Source organism: Leptosomus discolor, chromosome 5 (assembly GCF_034619465.1).
Source record: "Leptosomus discolor isolate bLepDis1 chromosome 5, bLepDis1.hap2, whole genome shotgun sequence".
NCBI lineage: Eukaryota > Metazoa > Chordata > Aves > Leptosomiformes > Leptosomidae > Leptosomus > Leptosomus discolor.
Genome location: NC_141395.1, coordinates 34838103 through 34862320, shown reverse-complemented (window position 1 = coordinate 34862320; position 24218 = coordinate 34838103). Strand labels below are relative to the sequence as shown.

The window sequence follows — 24218 nt, the reverse complement described above, 5'->3', positions numbered from 1 at the left end:
ACTCTAGTACTTACATTAAAAAAAAAACCAACAACAAAAAACTATCTGTGCAAAGCTTGAAGGAAGAATAGTCTTGTGGTTAACATGTATATTCTTTATATCTGAAAAGAAGCACAAGCGCTTGTGCATAAACAGGCTCTGAGCACGAGTGATCTTGCAGAATAATCCCCAGTCTGAGAAAGCCGGGTCAGCCGCAAGCTTCCTGTGCCACTGTGTGGAAGGAACTGACGGTCCTGGGCCAGTACAATAGGATCGTGGGTTGGGGGGGAAGTGGGCAGTTCAGATTTTAATGAAGTTGTCTTCTGTTGTAGCAGTGTCAGGCCTGATGGGATGATGAGGGAACAAAGACTCTGTTCCCTGTTCCGAGTTCTCTAGAGGTTTGGAAATCTGAACTTGTGGGAAGACAAAAGCTTGTTTGTCTGCCGGAGGACCGATGTGCTCTCTTGTGACGTACATCTGCTGCGCTGTCCCCTTGCTATGCCTCTTCCCTCTCCTTTTGCAGGGCTTTCTCAGGACCTTTGCAGAAGTTTCTTTCAATTCGCGCATCAGGGCTTTGTTGTATGTTTGTACACTTATCTAAGTTAGGGAAGATAGCTTCAAAACTGTTGCTCCTGGTTTTCAGAGTGATGTTACCAGTCTGCGGCCTCTCTGGTCTCACTTCTCCTGGCTGAACTGACGACATTCAACAGGCCTCTACCAAAACTTTGTGTTCCGTTCTGCCTCACACGAGTTAAAATTTATATTCGCACTCAAATCCATTCTGTTTACTCTCTGAACCCTTCTTCCTCACTCCTATCCTCTGTTGTTCATTTTGAACTCACTGGTAGTGCTGTCTTCTGTCCTTCTACTGTCTTGTGGATCAGAAAAAGTTTTTGCAAAGTGAAGATACAGTATTTGAAGGCTATGGTTAAAATAACCAGTAGATAACCAGTCACTTCTCACTTAAAAGTATGTATTTTTTCCATCTGTTTGATGTACTGCATGTTCAATCCCTGGCTGGTGTGGGGTTTTTGTCAGCAGAGGGAAAGCCCTGCAGATTAAATTTTTTATAGATTTTTCAGTAACAATACCACTTTGGTTTTCTCATTTTCAGTCATTTATTTTTAGATTTTAAAAAATTGCTAAATAAAATCACTTTCAAAAACCTGGCTCCTAAACAAACTAGTGATCAAAACATTAAAGAATGCCATATGGCTCCTACCAGTCTTTATGCTCTTATATTTCTGAAGAGTATCTTCTGTGTTTATTAATAATGTTCAATAATGAAACACTCTCAGGGTTGGAAAATATTTACTGAAATTATTATGAAATATACTTTTAATAGCATTCTAACCCAAGATGTTCTAGTCAAAATAGTAGGAGTGGATCTTTTGAATTAATCCTTGCACGCAGCATGTTAGAAGAAGGTGGATGCTGGGGCAGATACAAGTTTTGGAGGGGAAAAGAAGATGCAGCAACTGAAGTGTTTAAAGATGAGCAGCATAACAATTTTTAGTATACCCACTATTCATACAATGTACAAAATTGAAGTCATATTCCAATAGAAAAAGGAAACTAAATTAAAAAAGATTGAATACTAATTGGTCTAAAAGCTTTTGGTATAATTTATGTGAAATCAGATGGTTCAGAGCTCATACATAGGGATAAGGAGTATGGCTGCATTGTATAAACCAGGGTAGTTTCAATTCATACTTCCAAAGAAGTTGGCCTAATATCCAGGTGGTTAAAATAGGAGTTCTATCTTGCTGTGTCATGGGGACAGGGGAGGAAATTTGTTCTTCAAAATTAAGTGCTGTAAAGCTCTGATACAGCTAGTAAGCAAGTTTCTGTAGAGATGAGCATATACTGGTTTCGATAGGACATAGGCACAACAGTGAAACCTTAGTTACATCCCCTTGACATACATGGGGCCCTGCACAAGTTCTGGAGTCTTTGTTGTCAAAGCAAGGTGAGGCACAAAGAAAAGAAAAGCACAAATGATGGCTGATCTAATTTACTCATTAGAAGGACTTGTTTTATGGATATGGAAGCCAAAAATGGACAAACACATGAGCAAAAAACCCACAGTCCTTCCAGCTGTCGGGTGGAAGTGGCCAACTGAACCAAAAATGGAAGGATCTAAGTAGACAGCTGCTGGTTTTTGGTTCATGTGGCGTTTGATGGTAGCAGGTAAGAGCAAGAAAATGGGTTTTCACATTTGACTGTTCTAACAACTTAATTAGGACTTCTAATTTTTTGATGCTTGAAATACCTTTTTTTTTTTTTTTGAAAAAAATCTGATTGTTTCTGAAGAAACTGGAGAAAAAAAGCAGTTGGTATGCGATTGCTGGCTTTGTTTTGATTAACTTCCACCCTTGAATACATGAATATTTAGGGTTCCAAGATTTTTATGCAACCTTTTCTCCCTAAGTGAAACCAGAGATCCACGTAGATAGTATCCCATAGAAATGACATTTAAAAGTGAAAAACACATGCAAACCTCATGAGTGTTTGGGATTTTAATGATGGTATTTTTAGACTTGTCTGTCACTGGACTGTGTAAGGTTTAGATTATTTTGATGGCTGCTGTTTTTAGAAGTATCTGTGGCTTGTTCTTGTTATGTGTATGTTGGATCAGTAAGAAACAGTTAATTTAACATATTTGTGAATCTTAGAGTCTCTTTTCTGTTATTACCTTGCTAAATTGAGTGCTCTTAGAGAAATTTCAGGTTCTTCTGGAATGAAATGTTCGTTTCAAATATTGAAATATTGAAATGGTTCCTGTGTGATAGTAACAGTAATCCAAGCAGCAAAGGGATGACAAAACCAAAACATATATTAAATCTTCAACTTTGTCATAATGAACATGAGCTAATCTTCCTAGGTTAAATTTAAAGATATTAATACAGCAAAAATAGTTGTCTGATATAGTGATTTTCAGCTGGTACCCTGCTGGCAGAGCTTTTTTATTATTGTTATTCCTTGAAAGGAAAGCTTCTGTAAGCTAACCTAGCTTATTGGAACGGCTTGTTGTTTTTAAATGTGAAAGCTGGTTGGTCAAATCCAAGTCTAAGTAGTGGTGAATTCATTTTTAAGTGTTACTTGTCAGTTCTGCAGCCTTTTACTTCTGCAAAGGGTAAGTGTGGGCAGCTGCAGTACAGTTATCTCCTGATCTGCCTTTCTTCAATTTCAGCATTTGACTTGAAGAGATCATTGTAGAGCCTGTACTTACTTTCTGTCCTTGTATTTCTTTGCTCCCAGGTCTTTGATGCCTTTGAGGTTGTTATCCTAATTTTGAGGATCTCTTGTTTTAATCTTAAAGCTCCATCCTAATTCCCACCTCTCTTCCCCGTTCTGCCTAAAAGCTCAAGCAACCCACCAGTTTCTGCTGTGGTTGTGGAATGCTTAGAAAATCACGTTTCAAGAGGAGATTGATGAACCTTTTTAAGGCTGTCATGAGATGTTGGATAATAATTTGTTTTGATAATGAAAAAAAACCCAGATATATATGTGGCTGCATTATTTAATTACAAAATCATGTCTATCTTTTGGTATACTAGGGAATACTGGAAATAAAGCAGTTAGCCTTGGGGGAGAAAAGAAAACTTGAAAGAAAAGACTTGCAAATGCTAGTTACTTAATTGCCACAGTAGCTTTGAATATATAAATTATTCTCTGTCCTAAACATGAAAGATGTTTTATTGCGCAACATTAAAGCTGCTGTTGGGAGAACTTCATAAAATTGGTTATAAACCACATTTTTATTGATGCTACCATCAATACTGCTAGTCGAGACAAATGGCCTTCCCCACCCTGGTACTGCATTTATTGCTTAGGAATGTCACTTATAAAAAAGAAGCTTTGTCCTTGATGGCTGGCATTGCGGATCTGTTGCCATGTGGTACCTTAACCATATTATGTTTTATTTGTTCGCAGGGTAACCCTAGTTCCTTCAGAGTGCACCAGATATCGGATGCTTGTGGTAAACCATGGCAGCTGATGATAAAGTTGCCATTTTAACCGATGATGAAGAAGAACAGAAGAGAAAGTATGTGCTTGCTGATCCTTTCAATGGCATTTCCAAGGATCAAGACTTGCCACCCCATAATGAATCCCCTTCGACAGAGACAACCACTGTCCCAGAGGAAGAGCTAGATTGGTTAGAAAAGCACTGCGTCAAAATAAACAATGATCTTCTGATCTCAAAGGTCTTTTATTTTTTCTTCTATTCTGCATATGGCTCTCTCTACCCCTTGCTGCCTGTGTATTACAAGCAGCTGGGTATGTCACCCAGTCAGAGTGGACTTCTGGTGGGCATCAGGTACTTTATCGAGTTTTGCAGTGCTCCCTTCTGGGGAGTGGTGGCAGATCGCTTCAAGAAAGGGAAGATCGTCCTCCTGTTTTCGCTTTTATGCTGGGTTTTATTTAACCTGGGGATTGGATTCGTTAGACCAGCCACCTTAAGATGCATACCAAAGGGCCTTCCCCCAGTGCATCCCACCAATGCAAGCAGCCTTTTAACAACAGTTTCGCAAAACGCCTCCGTGTCTTTTCCACTGACCACAGTGAGTACTGCATCTGCACAAGTTCGTGGGAAGAGAGACCTGCCCACTTCCGGTATGGTCACTTTGGAAACAATGGGGACAGCTAATCCTGAAGTAACGTTTCTGTTACCTACACAGAGCAATGATGTGGAGTTTGTCTTGGAAAACAGTACCCGTTTTACTTTGAAAAACACCACCCCTAGCCCAGTCTCACCAGGGAATGTGACCCCGAGTACCACCCCAGCTGCCATCACCACAAAGCCGATGCCTTCTGACCAAGCCATGCTCGTTTACGATCAACAAGAAGTAGAAGCCATCTTTCTACTGATTCTGCTGGTTGTCATAATAGGAGAATTTTTCAGTGCTTCCTCTGTTACTATTGTGGACACTGTAACTCTGCAGTACCTTGGCAAACACAGGGACCGGTATGGATTGCAGCGTATGTGGGGGTCTCTGGGCTGGGGGCTGGCCATGCTCTCTGTGGGAATTGGCATTGACTATACTCATACAGAAGTTGGCATTGAAGGTCAAGGATGTAAAGCTCCTGAGTACAAGAACTACAGGATTGTTTTCATCGTTTTTGGTGTTCTGATGACAATGGCGTTAATTGTGGCCACGCAGTTTCGATTTCATTATGCGCACTTCAAGCAAGACGAAAATAAAAGAAAAGAGGTAGAAATCTCACAGGTGGACAGAAATGCCTCCAACGAATCCTCCGATAACACTCCTACCAGTATGAGCCAGTCACAGTCTTTCAGTTTTTGGGACCTAATAAAACTGCTGTGCAGTATCCAGTACGGCTCAGTGCTCTTTGTGGCATGGTTCATGGGGTTTGGATACGGCTTTGTGTTCACCTTTCTTTACTGGCACTTGGAAGACCTCAATGGCACCACCACTCTCTTTGGAGTTTGTTCTGTGCTCAGTCACGTGTCTGAGCTGACTGCCTACTTCTTCAGCCACAAATTGATTGAATTGGTCGGTCATATCAGGTAAGACGTTATCAATTGTTAAAGAGCTGTACAAAAATGTTGCATTTCCAGCTTAGCTTCGTGTTACAAAGTGAAATTCAAGCTAATCCTTTTATTTTGAAATTCCAAGTCCTGCTCAGTTACATAGCTTGCCTGATGGAGATTTTATTATTTTAGGAGTTGAAAATGCTCAGAAATGCTTTCTTTGCATTTGAGTTGCATGTTAGTATGTGCATTATGCCTGCCACCATAACATTTTGCAGATGGTTCTAGAAGACATCTTAGCTCACTGATGCAAAGCTCTGTTAAAATCTGTTAGATTTTTCTACAAATCACCACCCACTGACAGATTGTCTGTTTTGACATACAAATACCATTAATTTTACATTTTTTTTTCCTATGAGTAGCATCGTTCTGGAAAGCTCCTGCTTCTCCCCATGGAGGAGGGCAGTTTCTTTCCCCCACAGTAGCCTGGAAAGCTGTCACTTGCACACTGAGAGGGGAGGAGGATGAGATGAAGAAGCGAGGTGAGCACCTCTTGTGCACATGCCCTCGAAATCAGACTCTGGGTGTTGGCAGAATGAGGTTGTGGCCTGGTAGTGTCGCTTACCAGTTCAGTTCCTCGCTCTGTTCCTTTAGTTGCAACTATGAGTGTTAGCTACTGAAGTGAGATGGCTGTGCGGGGCTTCTCCTGTCGTTTTTTGCCTTGTGTAAGTGAAACTGCTTCCGGCGTGTTGGTGAACGTTGTTTGCCACTAAATTCACAATTGGCTTAATTTCCACATATTCTAAATCCCTTCACTACTCTTTTAGAAAAAGCTCAGGGGAGGAAAGATAGGGGGGAATCTGAGTCAATTAAGTCGTAAAGGGTTTTTTTTAATATTTGCTCAGGTGCTCTGTGCAACTGAGCACAGAGCTCTGTGCTGTTAGCATCATGTCCTTTCCAAATGCCCTGTTTATAATCAGTCATTGAGATCTAAGTATTTTTTAAGCTGTCTGCACTGTTCTTTTTGTGCATTCTGTTCTGTGGTTTTGCTCTTTGTTGTTTTGTTTTGCTTTTATTGGGATTCATTTTTTGATTCATTTGAGCTCCACTAAAAATGTTTGAGATGCTTAGCATGGTAATTTGAGAGATTACTTAAGATGTTTTTTCTCTTCCTTTAAAGTGAGGAGGATCTTTTCATTTTGAGTTAGTCTTTTAATCTCTGAATTTGACAACAATTAGTATGAGAAAATATGACACCTTGCATGCAAAGACTGGAGGAAGGATATGATGATGGAGGAGTGGTGAGAACAGATCACAATCTTGATAGCTAAAGATAGCTTGGGTATGCTCTTTCAATAGATACTGTTATAGTACAAAATTGAGGCTTAGATTTCAACCTGAAAAAGAACAGAAAACAAAAGAATGGTAGACTTGTGAATAAGATGAAATAGAAGTGGATAGGAGCATTGGCCAGTAAAAACAAAGATGATGTACAGGATTAACTCTTTTTTTCTCTTTGCATTGTTAAGCCTATGAAGCCAAGATAGCATCAAGATTCAGTTGTTTAAACACTCGCTTCTATTTGCAGTGAAACAACATTCTTTATACCTACACCTGGGAAATGCACATTAGTCATATTTTAATGTTACCTAATGCTTACTTGTATTTAGTCATCACAGTTTGAGATGTCTTCTGGTTGCCTTTCTTCTTATACTTTTTGAACTTTGCCTCCTTGAACAAACCATGATTATACAAACTTTTTTTTTTTTTTAAAAAGTGGAATGTATAGGAATTCATAGCTCATAATCTTTGATCTGAATATGCCTGCTGCCTTATAGCACAGATATTCATTCTCCCATTAATAAGAACCAATAGCTTCCAACTGTATATCCTTGGAACCATCTTAGCCAGAACCATTTGGGATCGGTGTTTCATATTTGTATTTTTTCAATAGCTCAAAATTCCTTTCTTCTGGGTTGTTAGACTCATGGATGTAGATAGGCTTTCTGCAGTATTTATTTCACATTATCATTCAGTCTTTCCTTCTTGTCCTAATTCTTTGAGGACAGGCATGAGTACCAGAATTGCATGCGCTGTCACAGTAGCAGGAAAAAACGCTATTGACTGTAGAACTACAAGAAAACAGGCTTTACACCCTTGTCGGATAGAAGCTCAGTTTTCCTTTTCTAGCCTTGTAAAACTTTCTGTTTCTACGATCGTATGTGTTGGCATATAAGGCCCTTGTAACATTTTAAAACCTTTTCTGTTTTCACAGGGTTTTTTTTTAACTAGTACCCAAATTATTGTCTAAGCATTTTAAGCATGACCATACTGAACATGTGCTGCTTAAAATGCCTGACTTCTGACCTCATTAGCTTTCTGTTTATATACATGTGCACTGCACGTGTTATACATGCTGCTAGTGTTTCTGACATTGTATATTAGCAGGTCACTAAATTAATCTGGAGTAATGACAGTGATCGGTTCAGCTAGAAAGCTGTTCTGTGATGGTACAGATTTGCACAGCAAGGGAATATTGCAGGTGTTAGAAGGGTATTTTTTGCCTTGCCTCCTTCAGCCTCTTTCTGAGAGATGACAAAGTAGATTTTCATTTAAAAGTAAACTAAAGACTTAAAAATAAGTAATCAGAAAGTGTGGTGAATGCCACAAGTTCTTTGGGAGGATATTGTGATGGGAAAGTGTACAAAACTGGCTATCAAATATTTAGACGCTTGTTGAACGGTGTCCTGTGTAGAAGCACTCATAACTGCAATTGAGTTGAGGGAGATGATGTTAAACTCTGAAAATAACCTCCTACTTGACGTTGAGCTTGAATGTGTTTGTCTGACCACAATTCCAGCATGTTAGTTTTTATAGGAAGCAGAGACTGGTAGTCATGGCTGTAAACAGCTTTGTCTCCTTAACATGAATATAGATTCAGTGCTTTAAATGTTTAACCTCTAAATTGAACACGGTGTCTCTGTGGATACTGCATATAGAGGTCATAAGGAACATCTGTTTACATTTTCCATTTAGGTCTGATAAAGAGCCTAAGTGATTATTATAAGTACATTTTTGAAAAGACTCTGTAAATACACAGAAGTTCTCGTGTGACGTATCCCTCCAAAAGCATGATTATAGGAATCTTTATTTAATTTGTCTAAAACTCTGAACGTATTCTGACAAATGAAAAGGTAGAACCTGACTAAATTGCTGCTCTTAAAGCTCTGAATCCAAATCTTTCTGCAAGGGTAACATGGAGGAAAAGTGCAGGTAGCCGTGTGTGTTAGTGGTGACGGAAAAACTATGAAGCAGGAGAAGACCTCTTCACATATCTGGTCTGGCTGTGATAGGCAACAGCTGAGATGGGAAGAAAGTTCTTGGTGCACAGGCAAAGTTTTTGCTAGACAAAAGTGAAATTAATCTGACAAAAACTGTTCCCAAACAAAGAGCTGGGTTTGTCTGTACTGCCAATGAGGAAAAACAAGTATATGGTGAGGTGATGCCTTTGTATCCCCAAAGGTGTACATCACCCTGGGCCTTACTAGTAGGGGAATGAAAAAAGGAGCCTGCAGACATTTTATGTTTGCTTACCTTTTGTGGCAAATGTGTCCTAATACACTTCAGAAATGTGATGGTACATAAGAATTACATTAAGTTGTGGCTATGAAAGGAACAAAGTTATTTGTTTGGAACAGAAGGCATTAATTAAAGAGGGGGATGAAATTTATGATGCATAGCACAAAGAACAAGTTTGGTCTCTTTATTGTATAATAACGAACTTTTTCACGGCTTCCTGTGTTTTCTTCAATGAATGCTTGGGCTTGCGTTGCCTAAAGGCAGCTTAAATCAGCGATTTGTGGACCTCACATGTATCTGGAAGCAACACAGCTTTGGTCTGATGGGTGGAGGGGGCAGGAGGAGAGCTTTCCTGCAAGCTTACCCAACTTGTTGAAAGTAAAATAATATTGTTCTGTAAATCCATGTTGTTGTGAAATGCACAGACCTGTCTTTATAATTTTGAATGTTTTTTGGTGTCACTGACATGATGAAAACTATGGTACTATGGGTTTTTAACTGTCAAGATACTTGGAGACCTCAAATGTTAACAAGATGCTGCATTTTTGTGATTGCATCTCACTCTATGTTCTTCAGTGGCTGTATACTGTTTAATAAAATCTCAGTCTGCTTTTGTAGAATAACTAAGTAAAAAAGCAGTACAAAGAATAATAAGCTGTTTCACAGTGTCTATGTTTACTTAATTACTAATTGCATTTATTTCACTTGTGCCAAACCAGGGATCAATCAAGAAGCCATGTTTGGACAATATGTTATCCTTGTCCCTGAAAAAGTTTTTAAAGGTTGCAGTAGTGTCTTTTCTCAAGCTAAAAACATGTTTTGCATTAAGGCTGTGTTTCCTAAGATCCGTCTAAAAATAAGAGAAAGGTAGCTGGAAGAATAAGAACCCCAGAGGTAAGCTAAATCTGAAAATGAGAAAGGAAAAGTCATCAGGTTAAACATGCAATGAGAAATGCACTGCACAAATAGTCTTTGTGCTTCATTGTTTAAAAAATTGTTGTAAGAGCTTGTTTTTCTCTTCATTCTGAGATGCAGCATCTGCTGCTTTTCAACAGGATGGTTAAGTTTTATCCTGAGGCATGTTGTTACAAAGCATATTGCTTCTGTGGGATGTGTTTTTAGAGTAGTTCTGAGCAGTTTGCAGATACTGGGACTATAAACTTACATTAATTGGGGTAAAATGAATTAATCTAGTACAAACCTGCACCCGGCTTACATTAAAATGGAAGAATGACTCTCTGAATGATTAGAAAAGATTGTTTGGAAGGGATGTTGAATGTGCTTAGAATAGGTGTCTCTGAAATACAATCCTGTGTAGAGCGCGGCATGGAACTACAGACCTTAGTGGATCTGCTGTCCCTTTGAATTTTTTTTTCCATTAGGATTTTGAAGAGTCTTAGCTTTAGCCGCGGTCTGAAACTGTGTGTGGAGTGAGCCAGAGGAGAGTTTATGATTGAGTGTAGGACTTAAAGAACGTATTTTGTGTTGAGCAAATGCTTTAGACTGGCAAACTGTTTGTACACCTGCAAATAATTTCTGAAGCAGTAAGATATATTGTAACATACCAAAACAGTAAAGTGCAAACTATTCTGACTTCTCTTTTCCTCACTTCCTTTAGAGTGCTTTATATTGGTCTTGCCTGTAACACAGCTCGATACATTTACATCTCCTATCTGGAAAATGCCTGGACTGTTCTTCCGATGGAAGTACTTCAAGGTAAGACAGTGCAGTAATGCCCGTCCAGTATAAGATCTGGTGCTTACATTTGTCTTGTTTTCAAGTGAACTGTGATTAAGTAAAAATCTGGTATTTATCTATTTTTTTGACCACATGTATCCCAGAATACCCAGGTTCATAAAACATTACTGTTTATCTTTGGAGATACTTGACGTCAAAAGGGTGGGTTTGCATTTCATTGTGCACAGTTCTCTGTTTATTCAAACAGAACTGTGTGAGACCAACACACCCTTTAACTAAACAAAGAGACAGAAGCACGAGCTGGTTACACACCTCCTGCAGATCCTGTTTGGTGGTAAATGTGAACTTCATCGAATGCAAACCCAATGTAGTCTGGGTCATTCTCTCTCTGTTGAAATATTTTGTAGGTTTTTTTCAGGGGTATTGTTCAATCAATACCTTTAGACCATAGAATTTTCTTTTTTTAATAACTAGAGAGAAATTTCTTTCAATAGCTTTGTGCTAGTAGAGCTTAAGATACTTGCCCTTTAACTGATTTAATTAGAAAGACAGAGATGTGGTCTATGAAAAGTAATTTGAGCCCTATTTTCAAGTTCTGTGGTCAAAAAAGTCTGTAAGACTTTCATTGCAATGTTAAAAGTATAAATTGTTCTAACTTAAATTTTATGACTTTCTTCATGTCTTTGTAGTGGGTACCACTTCTCAAGAACAGGAAAAATCTAAACTATTTTACTTTCTGTTTCTTCAGTATTTGAAGAATACTGAAGTATTTGGGTTTGCAAGCTTGCAAAAGAATGATTAATTTAAAAGCAGAAAATGTTTTCCCTGCCTTTAAAAAAATTGTGCTATCTTTGTTAAAGCCAGTATTTTGGCTTTATACAATACTGCTTAGAAAATTGTCCACAGATTATACTTAGAAGTTTTGTTCTTCTATGGCCAGCATAATTTGAATATGCACTAACTTTTTCTACTATACTTACAGAAATCTTTATAAGGTAGATTTAACTTGAGTTGTAAAATTGCTATGGGAGAGCACAGTGCAGTTCTCTACATGTACATAGGAAGAAATCTATGTCCTGGCTCCTTCCTTCCCTGCTAACAAAACCAGTTTCTTGTGTTAAAACTGTTACTTAACTTAATTTAAAACTGTTAAAACTGCCACAACATAAAACTGCCAAACAACAACTATTGAATTGACACTTCATCATTCATACAGAGTGTTAAAATATGAAAATGTTGCAAAGAACCTGAAGAATGCATATATGTTCTACTCGTGCCTGCTTAAACATCTAGGGGGGAACAAATGATGAGTACAAAGCTTCGGATATTACCTTCTAGGTAGTGCTGTTTTAAAGACACCTTAACTGAAAATATAGGAAAAAAACCTTGTGTCTCAACAATACAGCCTGGAAGTTTGTGCCTGGAGGCATCCTATAGTCATGGCTGAGAAAGAAGTTTCTTTTACTTTGAATCTTGTTTTTATTCTGCTGAAATTTCAATGTAAATTGCTTAATATGTGGGTTTGCTTTTACAGCAAGGCTGTGAGTGAGCTGGTTTGGTGGGGTTTTTTGTGTGGTGTAATCCTGAGTAATCAAGATTTAAAGAGAAAACTGACGACCTTCAAAATAATACTTTCTCATAAATTTATCTGCCAGACTTTCTCTATGTATAGCCACTGCTGAATCACGTACACTTGAGTTAATCTTGCTATTTGCAGTTATTTACACTCAGCAAATGAGAAGGTTAAAACACACACACACATATGCACACACATAATGCCCCCCACTGCCGAAAGCCTCTTCATGTGCTATGCACTTTTCAGCCTGCATGTAACATGGTTTTTTAGTGTCCATGAAGTCCATAGGTACCCTATACGTGTGTCTAACTGCTGCCACTACATTTGTTACATTCCAGTAATCTCATTCAGTGTTGCTGAATGGGAGATCAAGTTTATCTTTCTAGAGGTGCTGTTGACTCTCCCCACCTTTATTCTTTTCCCCTCCTTGCTCTTACCAGTTTTAATCTCATCATGATGCATTTTGGTTTCTTTAGGCTCTGCTTTCTATCCTACACGTTCACTGAAACTGTCAGTAGGGATAAGAGGTGACACCTTAATGAAATTTGGTGAGGTGGAAGCTTTTATTTTTGTTAAATGAGTTTGTTGACAGAGGGAAGTAAGAGCTGTAGCTGCCTTGCATCTATAAGGGTTAGGAGTAGATTGTGCAGAACATGTGGGTAACATGTGGGCCACTTTGACTGCATCAAGTTGGTAGGTCTTTTAAATCTCTTGGTGAAGTCCTTGTTGTAGTGTTACATACATAGTCTTTTTCCAGGGAGCTGTCTAATTCTATGTAAATTCCGGTTCCATCAGCTGGAGGGGTTTTAAGGTCAACAACAGTTTCAGTTGACTTTTGTAAAGAATTTATTTTTGTTTTTAATGTTTCTGCAATACAAGAAGGATTATCCCCATGTGCTGTGCTGAAGGGCATGGAGAGATTTCTGGAAGATGACTCTGCAAACTGCATCTATTGATTGTAACAAGAACCATGCTGTGTTTCAGTTGCTGTCTGTAACTGAGATGGGGGGGACTCTTTAGGTGCATTGCACTTTCAGAGGAGATTTAAACTCCCTTCTTAATGTAGAGTTTTGAATCTGTATGCTGCGTTGACTTGCACACGCTATGTATGAAAATAAGAGCTTAGGCTGAATCTTTAATAACTGCAAATTTCAAGACTTCCTTGTAGGCAAATGCATGCACATATGTCATCAGTCTGCGAACACAGAAGCAGACTTGTTCATTTCACACGTAACAGGTGAGGTTTTGATACGCTGGTCAGCTGCAACTCACTGTTCCAAAGCAATGGTCCACATCCTTTGGTAAGGGCTATGCTAGCTCACCAATTTGCGTAACAGGAAGTTTCTAAATTACAAAACTATGTTGATAACCTGAAAATGAGCTATTTTTGTTTAGCAGTTATCCAACGAATTCCAAAACAAGCACTGTTCTAAGAAGTGACTCCTCCTGATGCTCCAGCAACCGTTATGTCTAGAGAGCAAAAAGCTTGGGTCTTTAACTGACAATAATTAGGCTATATCTCTCTCAAAATGAATTTGGCTCTCCAAATCTTCAAGTCTTGATTTAGATGTAATATATGTAATTTATATGTAAATTATCCTAAGTTATTCTAAGCATAACACTAGGGTTGTTACACTTGTTGGAACTATAGTCCAGATGGTGAAATGGTGGTTAGTGGTTTTAGCAAATAATGTCACAATATATATTGTGAACAACTTTTTTTTTAAAGAATTGTGATTAGCAGTAATCCAGACCAGGCTTCTTCTAAAAGTTGTTGTAAAAAGTGTTCCAAATACTCACTGTTGTATAAATAATTATAATAAAAATCACATTAGTAATGTACATGTACTAGAAAAAAAAAAAAGAGTCCATACCTTTAAAGGCAAGTGAAATAAGCTGGTTTTAAAGGTATGAATTTGTTTTCAGAGGAACTTGGAACTCTGTGTTCTATCTGGATTGCCTAGTAAAGGTGAAAACATCCAGAACCTGTTGGTTAAGTTCTGGCCTTTTGTTTTCAAACAAATATAGTGGTGGTGTGCTTCATGGTTCAAATAGTTTCTGATGTGTTTTTGATTTGCCTGGCTTTAAAACTTGATTTACTTTTTAATACCTGATAAAACTGAATGTTTTACATTAATTTATATCCTTTCTAAAACAAAAAATGCATTATCTATATTAGATTAACTTTGCTTTTTTATTAGGACAGTTCCTTGTTGCTATTTTCAATCCACACATGGGTCTGCATTAGAAAAAAGTAGATATTCAGTGAGTTTTGAATCTCTGAGCTTTTTGTATGGAAAATCTGTGAGTATTAAAGCCTTAAACTGTAAATGGCAAGGTAAAATGCACTCATCCTAACCTTTTCATTTTTCAACAAAGCGATGTACTATTGCCAAAACCAGCTCTGCAATGTATAAAGGTGGCCTTTACAACCCAAATCTTGAGAATTTTTTATTTAGATTTGGAATGAAATTGAATGGTACAGCCTTGTGGACTTCTAACATGTCCATACCTGAACTGTTTCAATTCCATACAGTGCTATATATCATTTTACAACTAAGCAAAATCCAAGTTATTCTGTGAGTACATTACAAAATCGTATGTTTTCTTTTATGAGCCTTCAGCCTAAATGCCTGAGTAGTTATTGAGTGTTCAACTGTTCATTACTAAGTCAAGTGTAGAGGACAGAAACATGTTGACTGAATCATCAATTGTGCCAACGTTTTTTTAAAACAAAGGCAGTAGAGCTTAGGCATTGGTAAGCTGTGATGGCTATTTTTAATACCACTCAAATAAGAAAAAATATTCCCACTCAACCTGAGGGTGGCAAAATAGTTCAGCCTTATTTAATGTGTAAGGAGCTACAAAACGGTTTTGTTTTTCCAACTTCTCCACAACTCTGCCTTTTCCTGTCCTGTTCTTCCCCACTCCACAAAAAAATCACTCAGCAGGTGCTCAAAGACGAGGGTTCCTCCTGCAGCCTGTTTCTCCATGCTGATGGTCATTCACCATCTTTCCCCTTAGCTGTCCTCCTCCTACGGTGGGAAGAAATGTTTGTACCCCTGAATCGACAAGGCACGTGCCAGAAAGAGACTTCCAGAATCTCTGCTGGGGTGCTGGGGCTGCCTCGCATACGTGGCTGTTATTTATAGCAGTGAGGACCTCTGTTGCTCTCGGTCCCCGGAGCGGGAGTGGGTGACACGCGAGGCAGCAGCAGCGCGCAGCAGCGCCTGCACAGGGCACAGTCATAGCAGGAGGAAGGGTGCGCTGACAGCACCTCTAAACAGCAGGCGTGACAGTCAGCATCTTTGGCCTACCCTGAGGAGCTTATCCCCTCCGGACCATTCAGTGCTAAATGCAGAGTTGGTGTTGAGTTCAGAAAGAGTTTGCTTGGAGGCAGCTGGTTTTGGCGGGGAGCGAGAAGGGCAGGAGGGCATTAATTCTTGCCTCTGAAATGACCTGGGTATCTCTGATGTCGTGTGGATTTTATGACCTTCGCACTGCCTTCATTGCAGCAGTAAGGAGACTGCCGAGAGGCATTAGTGCTTTAATTGCCTGCAGCTTATGAAATCAGGACCATATTTCAAAGGCCCTGGGTCACCCTTGAAGGGATAAGGAATCTGGCAGAGAGACTTTTAAGATGCTTTATTTAGTCTTCCTAGGGACTGTGTCTAAAGAAAAGTGAGGTCATCTTAGAGGGAGAAGGAGCTATTGACAGGCTCTGCGGAAGGAGACGTCATGTCCCCCAGTGGCTTGGTTGCCAGTATCACATTATCAAAAGCTGATTTGTACTTCACGGGTATTTGTCAGTGAAAGGATTTTGTTGTTTTCTCCAACGCATGCCCTAAATGATGAGTGCAGTTGCTCTGGTGTTGTGTTAGTACGCTCTGGACCCTGTACTCTTCACAATGTTTCATCTCTCTAGGTGTCACGCATGCAGCTATCTGGGCAGCTTGCATTTCGTACCTTAGCGCAGCAGTGCCTCCGGAGCTGAGAACGTCAGCCCAGGGAATCCTCCAAGGTCTCCACTTGGGTCTGGGCAGAGGATGCGGGGCTATGGTTGGAGGGGTTTTGGTCAACTACTTCGGTAAGCAAAAATTGTATTGGAAGATTTTTATTTAATTTGTTGAAGTTCTGATTTTACTGAACTACCAGCTTTAAACTGATTTATGCTTAAGGTATTGTTATGTTTTAAAGAGTAATACACTGTATAAATTATAGAATCATACAAGTGCTTAGGCTGTGAGGGACCTCAGGAGATCTCCAGTCTAGGCCCTTGATCAAAGTAAGGTCAGCACTGAATTCAGACCAGAGTGCTTATGGCTTTGTCCTATCAGCATTACAGATTGATTAAACATGCTATGCCTAGATATTTTTAGTATTGTGTGAGCAAATCTCCAACCTGATTGGTAAGTAAGATGAATGAATCTTTTGTTAGAGAATAGGTTGTAACTGTGCAGCCTCTTGATGAACAAATGAGAATCTAATTACTTGGTTAGGAATCCTTTGCAAAGCCTATTGAAGTGTTTGAGGGAGGAAAATGTAATGACACAAGCTAGTAAGAGTTTATATGGGACAATACATACCCGAGGAGTGTGTAATGCTGACTCATTTTATTAAGTAGGTAGATTCTCAATTTAGGAAAAAAATAAATCTCATTACAGGTCCTGCTGCCACGTTCAGAGGAATAGGGATGGCTTGTTTAGTGATTCTTCTTCTGTTTGCACTGATCCAGTGGCTCTTGGTTCCTGATGAAGAAGGTAAATATGCATGTCACTGAGACACTACAGAATTAGAGCTAGTGAAAAAAGGTATCTCTGAAGCTGCTTCCTGCAGCTTTAATTTTGTATGTTTGGTGTCAGTACTCAGATTTTGACAAAACAGATTGTTTTCAAGTGAGAAGTTTTTTCCTGAACATTGATAGAACTTGAAGTGGTGTGCTGCTGTTGTAAGAAGGGCAGCATTGGCTTCTTGGATGTCGATAGGAGGAAAGCATAACATATTTTACTACCTGTATGTCCTCTCAGTTCTGGGAATCCTTTAGATTAGTCGTAACAGCTGTAGTGAGTCACTTCAGTTGCATCAGCTCTTTAAGGTCGACTTGACCACTGCATGCTCTCATATTCTACCTGTTCAAGCCACCTCTGCCAGAAACTGTAGAGATGGCTTCAGAGGACACAAACTTTTATAGCTGCCTCAGTTCTGTTCTGGCACCTGAGAAATCTCCCCTCGGGTAGAACCTGAACTTTTTCATCCTCACCTTTATTAGTATAAAGGCTAACCAGAAGTGAAATACTTGATGCAAAGTTAAGGATTTAGCATAAGTCTAATTCTTACAAAGACAAAGCTGTGCGAATTGTGAAAAGTCATTAATTTTTGAGCTGTTTTTTACCTGAATTGGTAACTTTCCAATATGAGCTTTGAGTATACAAGTTATTTTTCTTTAGCTGGAATATTAAATGAATTGTCCTTGACTAGTTATCAAGTTGCCTGTACTGAATCGTTCAAATATTTATTTTGTTAGAATTTTCTTCACCTCTGTTCAAATGATAGTGGCAAAAAATGGGAAGGTGGAAGACTATTTGCTGCTTCAGTTTCCCATCAAATTTTGGTTAATTACATGTGAACCTACAAAAGAATAGTTTGTTCTTAGTGGCCTTATTCTATTTAGTTTGTTTCGGTCTTTGGTTTTCATTCAGTACATACTACCCGTCTTAATAGTGTGTATCTTAATTTTAAACATAGCAGTAGTTAGGTTGCTTTCAACCAGACTAGTTGGATAAGTAAAACTAAGCATGTGGTCAAGTGTGTGTAGGATTAGTCTCTTAATTTCTTCAGTATTAGAGAACATCCAGCCATTGCTTAAAATATCCAAGACTATCTAAGAGTCTGTAAACAAAATACAGTTTTATAATTTTGAAAAAAAAAAGAGCTTTTTAATCAGTAAAATATTTCTACTCAGAAAAAATATTTTCTCAAAATTTACAGAATGTGTTATTTACAGACTCATAGAAAACATACGAAGCTTAATACTTAAGCTATTACTTAAAGTATCCAACAGTTTCTAACAATCTGTTTAATTATTTTTTGTATAAAAATACTCTGGCTCTTCGAAATTGTAAGGCACATGAAGTTGGGTCATGACAGCCATTTTGTGGATGACATTTCAAGACAGTTGTCAAAACTATTTCAGATTATTGGAAGACCTTAGATGTAAAGGTCTGTTGGGATGTTGGGAGGATTTCTGCCTTTGCCTGGAACTCTGTGACAGATCCAGTGTCTCCTCCAGTGTGTGACTAACCTTGTTCTTTTCTCACTAGCTGCGTAACTCCATAGTAACTATGGAGGGATGGTGTATTTGTTAAATAAAAAATAGTAGTGAAGATGTAGAACAACTTCTTTAAGTCAAATCAGTAGGCTCAGAAATTTTAAGATCAGAAACAGCTGTTCTGATGATGTAGGCCGTGCAACTGTACCAAATGATTCCTGTTTGAAGCCAGTTACGAGTACAAGTAAGTTGTAAGATGCAGGATTATGCAGAGAAAGAAGTTTGCTACAAGTCTGAAAGTCTTATTTTCAGTTTGTGTATAACACGAAAATGACTTCTTCCATGTTACATGAAAATACAAATTTCTAATAGCTATCTGGGAACAAATGGACTGCTTTATACTTGTTAGCCCCTCCTGTTTATGCAGACATCTGAAATACCTTGCTGCAGTTGCAGAACAGCCTTGCTTGTAAGGCAACATCCGTGTCGTGTTTCCCTAACGAGATTGTGGCGTGTCCCACTCCTGGCTGTTTGTGCCAGTGTTCTGCTTTCAGTACAGTGATAACCGTATTATGAAAGCAAGAAACACTTAGTGTTCATTGTCTGCTTCACATTTTTTAAGCTCATTGGGTTTGCCAGTGATTTTCTTTTGTTTTAAACTTCAGAAAAGACAATGCTGGCAGAAAGGATCCCAGTGCCTTCCAGTCCTGTTCCCATAGCAACTATTGACCTTGTAGAAGAGCAATCAGAAGATATTATGCCTCGGACTGAGCCCAGACTCCCTCTAAAGAAAACTAAACACCAAGAAGAGCAAGAGGATGTGAACAAGCCTGCCTGGGGCATCAGCTCTTCTCCTTGGGTCACTTTAGCTTATGCTGTCTACCAGATAAAAGAAATGGTTAAACTATCCAAAACGAATCCAACTCCTGAGAATCAGCCTTTGCAGGTAATCTTCTAATGTACAGGAAGTTCTTACGTATTTGTTGGATGCTTGAAAACCTTTATAGCTGTGTAAATCTGTTAGTACCTGGCAGGTATTCTCTGTCAGCTTGTAACAAATTTGGAGTTGTGACACAGTAGTTGAAATACTGCATGAAATAAGAGTTGTTTTCTATGTACTGTACAGCAGGAATAACTATTTTTGTACCTATCACCTTCCTGAAGATGGGAGGAGAGGGAGAGACATAGAAATAGAGTCTTTGGTTTACAGGCTTGGATATACTTGAATTCCCTTCAAGTTTACATTTGTTTTCATAGTAGTTGGAATGTGCAGGTTATGCATTTTGCAAAATTTACAAGGTGATAATTGAACATGAAGGTGCACAGCTGCTTAACAGAGTGTAAAATTACTTTTATTTAGTTTTGCTTCCTTGGGTGATGCTGTCAAATGTCTACATGGTTGCAGAAATAGGTGTTCGAGACAACTACTGATGGGATACAGAGCCTTCTGTTCAAATAAAGTTAATATCTCTTTTTTTTTTTTTTTTTTTTTATCTAGAGTTACACCAGATCAGAGCCATTCTGTGACTTAAAATGTCTGATTGCTGGTGCTTACTTTACACCATTTCCCTTCTGTCCAGTCTCCCCCCAGCATACATTGTAATAGCTACATCAATGATTAGATGGGCTTGGATCTTGAACTATCTTCTAACGCTTTGGACATGCCTTTCAGAATGGAGCTGCAGCATACTGCTTAAGCAAAGTAGGGAAATGCTGTCAATGCAAGTTTTAGAACAGCATGGTTAATATTAAAACCACTGTGTTCACCAGTCTGGAAGGAGTGAGTGAGGTTCCCTCTTACGCACCTTGTAGGCGTAAATACAGAAATGCTTTTTCCACAACTGCTGTCTTTAGAAATGGGTGATTTGGGCTATTAGTGTGAATCAGCAGAGCAGTGTGTGTGGGAATTTCACCTGGTCAGCGATCTCCTGCCTTTCTTATTTGTCTTTATTCTTGAAAATATATTTACAGGGATGTCTGCTTTAGGTTGGTTTTGGTTTTTGTTCGTTTGTTTGTTTTTGAACTTCCCTGAGTCAAAGAACATGTCTTTTTTACAGTAACACTGAAGATATCACTGGGTCTCTGACATCAATGTAATTTGTCCGGACAAACCGCTCTGTTTTCCATTGATAAATGTCCTCAGGGTCTTGGTTAGTATAAGCTGTCCCCTTTTAAAAAGAGAGATCAGAGAAAAGCAGTCGCACAGAACTTGTGCAATGAACATGGAAAGAAAAGAATGTTTTGCAGTTGTGTGGTGTCTGAGAGGGACTTGTCCAACACTGCTGGACACCACCCTGCCGCTTCACTGAGAATTGCAAAGAGGCCAGAAAGGCTCTCATACCTGTTGGCATCTCTGTGGCACATGATCTCTTCATTATTCTTTGCCTCCTGTAAAAATACAGTGCCAGTATGAATGTTAGTTCTTGTTGATGTGCCAAAATTCAGTGCTCCCCATTGTGTTATTTTACTCATTGTCTGTGTTCTTCAGAATCTCTTATCCCCGTTTCATTGCCCCAAAAGGACAAACCTTCTCCAAAACATTTCAGGTTTTGTGCTCAGTCATTTATTTTAGGCTAGTGATACTAAAATACGGAAACTAGCAAAAGGCTGCCCAGCTCTCTTACTGGATTTGTTAAATAGCCTACTTAAAATAAAAATTGATCATTTGGAAGGAGGGTCAGTGCACAGAAAATGGAATTAGTGACAAAAATTATTCCTTATTTCATTAAGATTTTAGCTTGATTTTGCTTACACTCCTCCAAGCCAAGGGACATACTTGCCATATTTGTTATTCTGCAGTGCAAAACTAATCATAGATAGTGTGTCATCTTCTAATATGAAATGTATTAGTGTGACAGCTTGCTGTTTCAACCCGGGGGAATGTAACCGGTGTTTAAATATGCTCTTACATTCCTTAGTAAGGCCTGTTTGAGTAGACTGGATGGAATCACGCATCAGTACTGCAAATGTTCTACCATTCATGACGTCTGAGCCATATCTTAGGGAGGGGGGGAACTGTTGAGGAAAACTATTTAAGGAGCCTGGAAAAAATTTATGTAATTGTTTGGTCAAAATAATTAATCTTGTCTGAACACTGTGAAGTCCAGTTAATTGTGTGGTTTTTTTCCCCTTGAAACACAAAAAGTTTGTTTTTTGCATGCTTCTTGGGAAAGTGCAGTTAGGAAAAGAGATGGAAGGTAAGCTACTGTCTGCTTGCTATTAGTGTCATCTCGATTTAAATGTACTACTTTTGCTTTGCTTCTTTAAGTTTGATTTGTTATGTTGCGGGCATTCAAAGTGAGTGCTTTGTGAATTTCCAGAAGTGCCTGAATGCATCTGGGGGTATACCACTGGGGATAGCGTCATGAGTGTTTATACTTACTTTTTGCCTGCAATCCTTTTGCCTCTCTGTAGAAAATCAATGAGAGTTGCAGCGCTTCATCAGCAAGCTCAGCAAGTCAACCCCAACATCCAACAGGTTCTGGGCAGTCCAGAAATTGTTCAGCACCAACACCTACAGCAACATCCAGTTCCCAAGTAGATGGCGACCCCATCGTGTCGGATCATGATGCTCAGCCTGCTGCTGCAGGGCCTTGAGATGCCCTCATCTTATCAAATCCAGTGCATGGAATTCTGCTTCTCACTCGGGAAATGCTGGAGTAGGAGCTTAAAAGTAGGACTTCCTTCATCTTAACGATCATAATGTGATGCAGTGCAAGCTTTTAACTATCTAAAGAATATTCATATGGCTACACAGAGCAACATGAGCAGGGAAACCAAAAGTTTGGAATTCTTGAGGGAAGTGATGTGGCCCGATCTAACGGTAGGAAGAATTCTTTGCTACTTTGCTAAATCTGAGTCAAGTGTTACCGTATTTCTTTGCAATCTATATAAAATCCTCACTTGTTGAGGCACAGAGTGTCTGACTTGATTGGATAATTTTCTTTGAGTTTCCCAAGACAAAATGAAAAGACTTTGTAGGAGAGAAACTAAGTATCCCTGCATCATCTATTAGAAAATACCGGATCCAATAAATATAGAAACAGCATGGAACTGTCTCTGTAAAGGTTTCTCAGAAACAGAGTAGCTTTAGGAAGCATCTCTTAATATGGTGATGGATTAAGTAAAACAACACATATTCAAGGAATATGTTTTTGAAGCTGATGTTACCTTGTTCAAGATAAAGGTTTAGTTCTGCAAAGCGAAGATTTTTGAACTGGAGTTTTAGTGAAACAAAAAAGCTGGAGGAAGGCTTCTGAAGTTCACCTCTGCACTTGCAGCCCTTCCGTTGGGCACAGGTTGCATGCGTTTGGTTAATTTTAGGTTTGGTGTTGTATTGAGACAGGAATCTTTGATCAAGATTGTACAACCTGAGAGTGATCAAGGGTTCCAATGGACACACTGTCTTTCTGGGGTTTTACTTCATCATTTAGACAATGGTTTATTTAATGCAGTGTAGTTACTGTGGTTATTTATTAAGAAAACAGTAAGCTTTAAGTGCCTAGGGAAGGTGGGGGGTGGGGGGGGTCACCTAAAAATCTTAACAATTAGGATTATAGGGGCAAAGTTGTTGATGCAGAAATCAAGTAGAGCAGGAGATTCTCAGGAGGACGCAAACGTAACTAATTTGCAGTAAGTTTAGGAAATTTCTTTGCCCAATGTCAATACACTGGAAGACTTTAGATTATGTTTTGTTATGTTTTTCAATATTAACTGTGGCCAGCTCACTTGTTGGTGCATAGTGAAAATTGCTGCTGGAGGGAAATCCTTGGGCTCAGGGAGGAGTTGGGGGGGGTTAATCAGGACAGTGTTTGGGGCCATTTGCTTATATTAATAGCTTGTTCCTGGGAGATGCTGAGCACTCAGCTTCTGAGGGACAGAGTGAGTATTGCTCAGCCCGCCTTGAAATCAGATGTATGTGATGTGTCAGGCCTTCCATGGGGAAGGTGCGTGCTGTGGGACTGTACGGTGATCCGGAGGCAAGGCTAACGGGAGCACAGGGTTGGGGGAGAGGAAGATGGCAGCAGGCTAAGCAGGAGAGGGGTTGTGCAGTTTTACCCACGTTGACATCAGGTTAGCCTGGCCAAAGGGGTGTCCCATAGCTGTGCTTTAGCTGTGCTTTTAGAAGAGTTCATGTTCTGGTGGTGCCTGGGACCAACACCATAGACAACAAAAAGAAACATCGATGACTAGCCACTAGTTAACTTTTTTTGCACTTGAACTTAAATGTACTGTACTCACGTAAATCCTCATGACTTGTCTAAGTGTCCTTTAAAATCAGAAATTTATTTATTGTATGTTTGTATCACTTGGGGGACTGAACAGGTGATAGGACAAAGGATGCTAAAAATCATCTGGAGGCAAACCAACCATTTGTTGAGCTCATGCTGTATGGTGTTACCTCAGCTGCTACTGCATAGCACCTGGATTGTGAGGTGAAGAGCTTGTACACTGTGTTTACACTTCAGAATTGTGTATTTGAAATGCCTGCTCTTTTTGGAATTGTATAGTCATTCTGTGTTGCAAAATGGACATGTACACCTGGGTTTTGATATTTGTGAACTGTAAAAACTGTGGTAAGAAATATAAAATACCTGTAATGTATTTAATAGTATCAGTCT

The 24218-nt window shown here is 39.1% G+C and overlaps 1 protein-coding gene across 1 annotated transcript; it reads left to right on the top strand.

Moving 5' to 3' along the window:
- Positions 1 to 3967: 3967 nt before the first annotated feature.
- Positions 3968 to 22194, top strand: MFSD6 (major facilitator superfamily domain containing 6). Its single transcript, XM_009959367.2, has 6 exons — positions 3968 to 5512; positions 10674 to 10771; positions 16255 to 16416; positions 16994 to 17089; positions 19263 to 19543; positions 22012 to 22194. Exons 1-6 carry the CDS (start codon positions 3969 to 3971, stop codon positions 22192 to 22194), a joined length of 2364 nt encoding a protein of 787 aa, XP_009957669.1. The 5' UTR covers position 3968.
- Positions 22195 to 24218: the final 2024 nt, after the last annotated feature.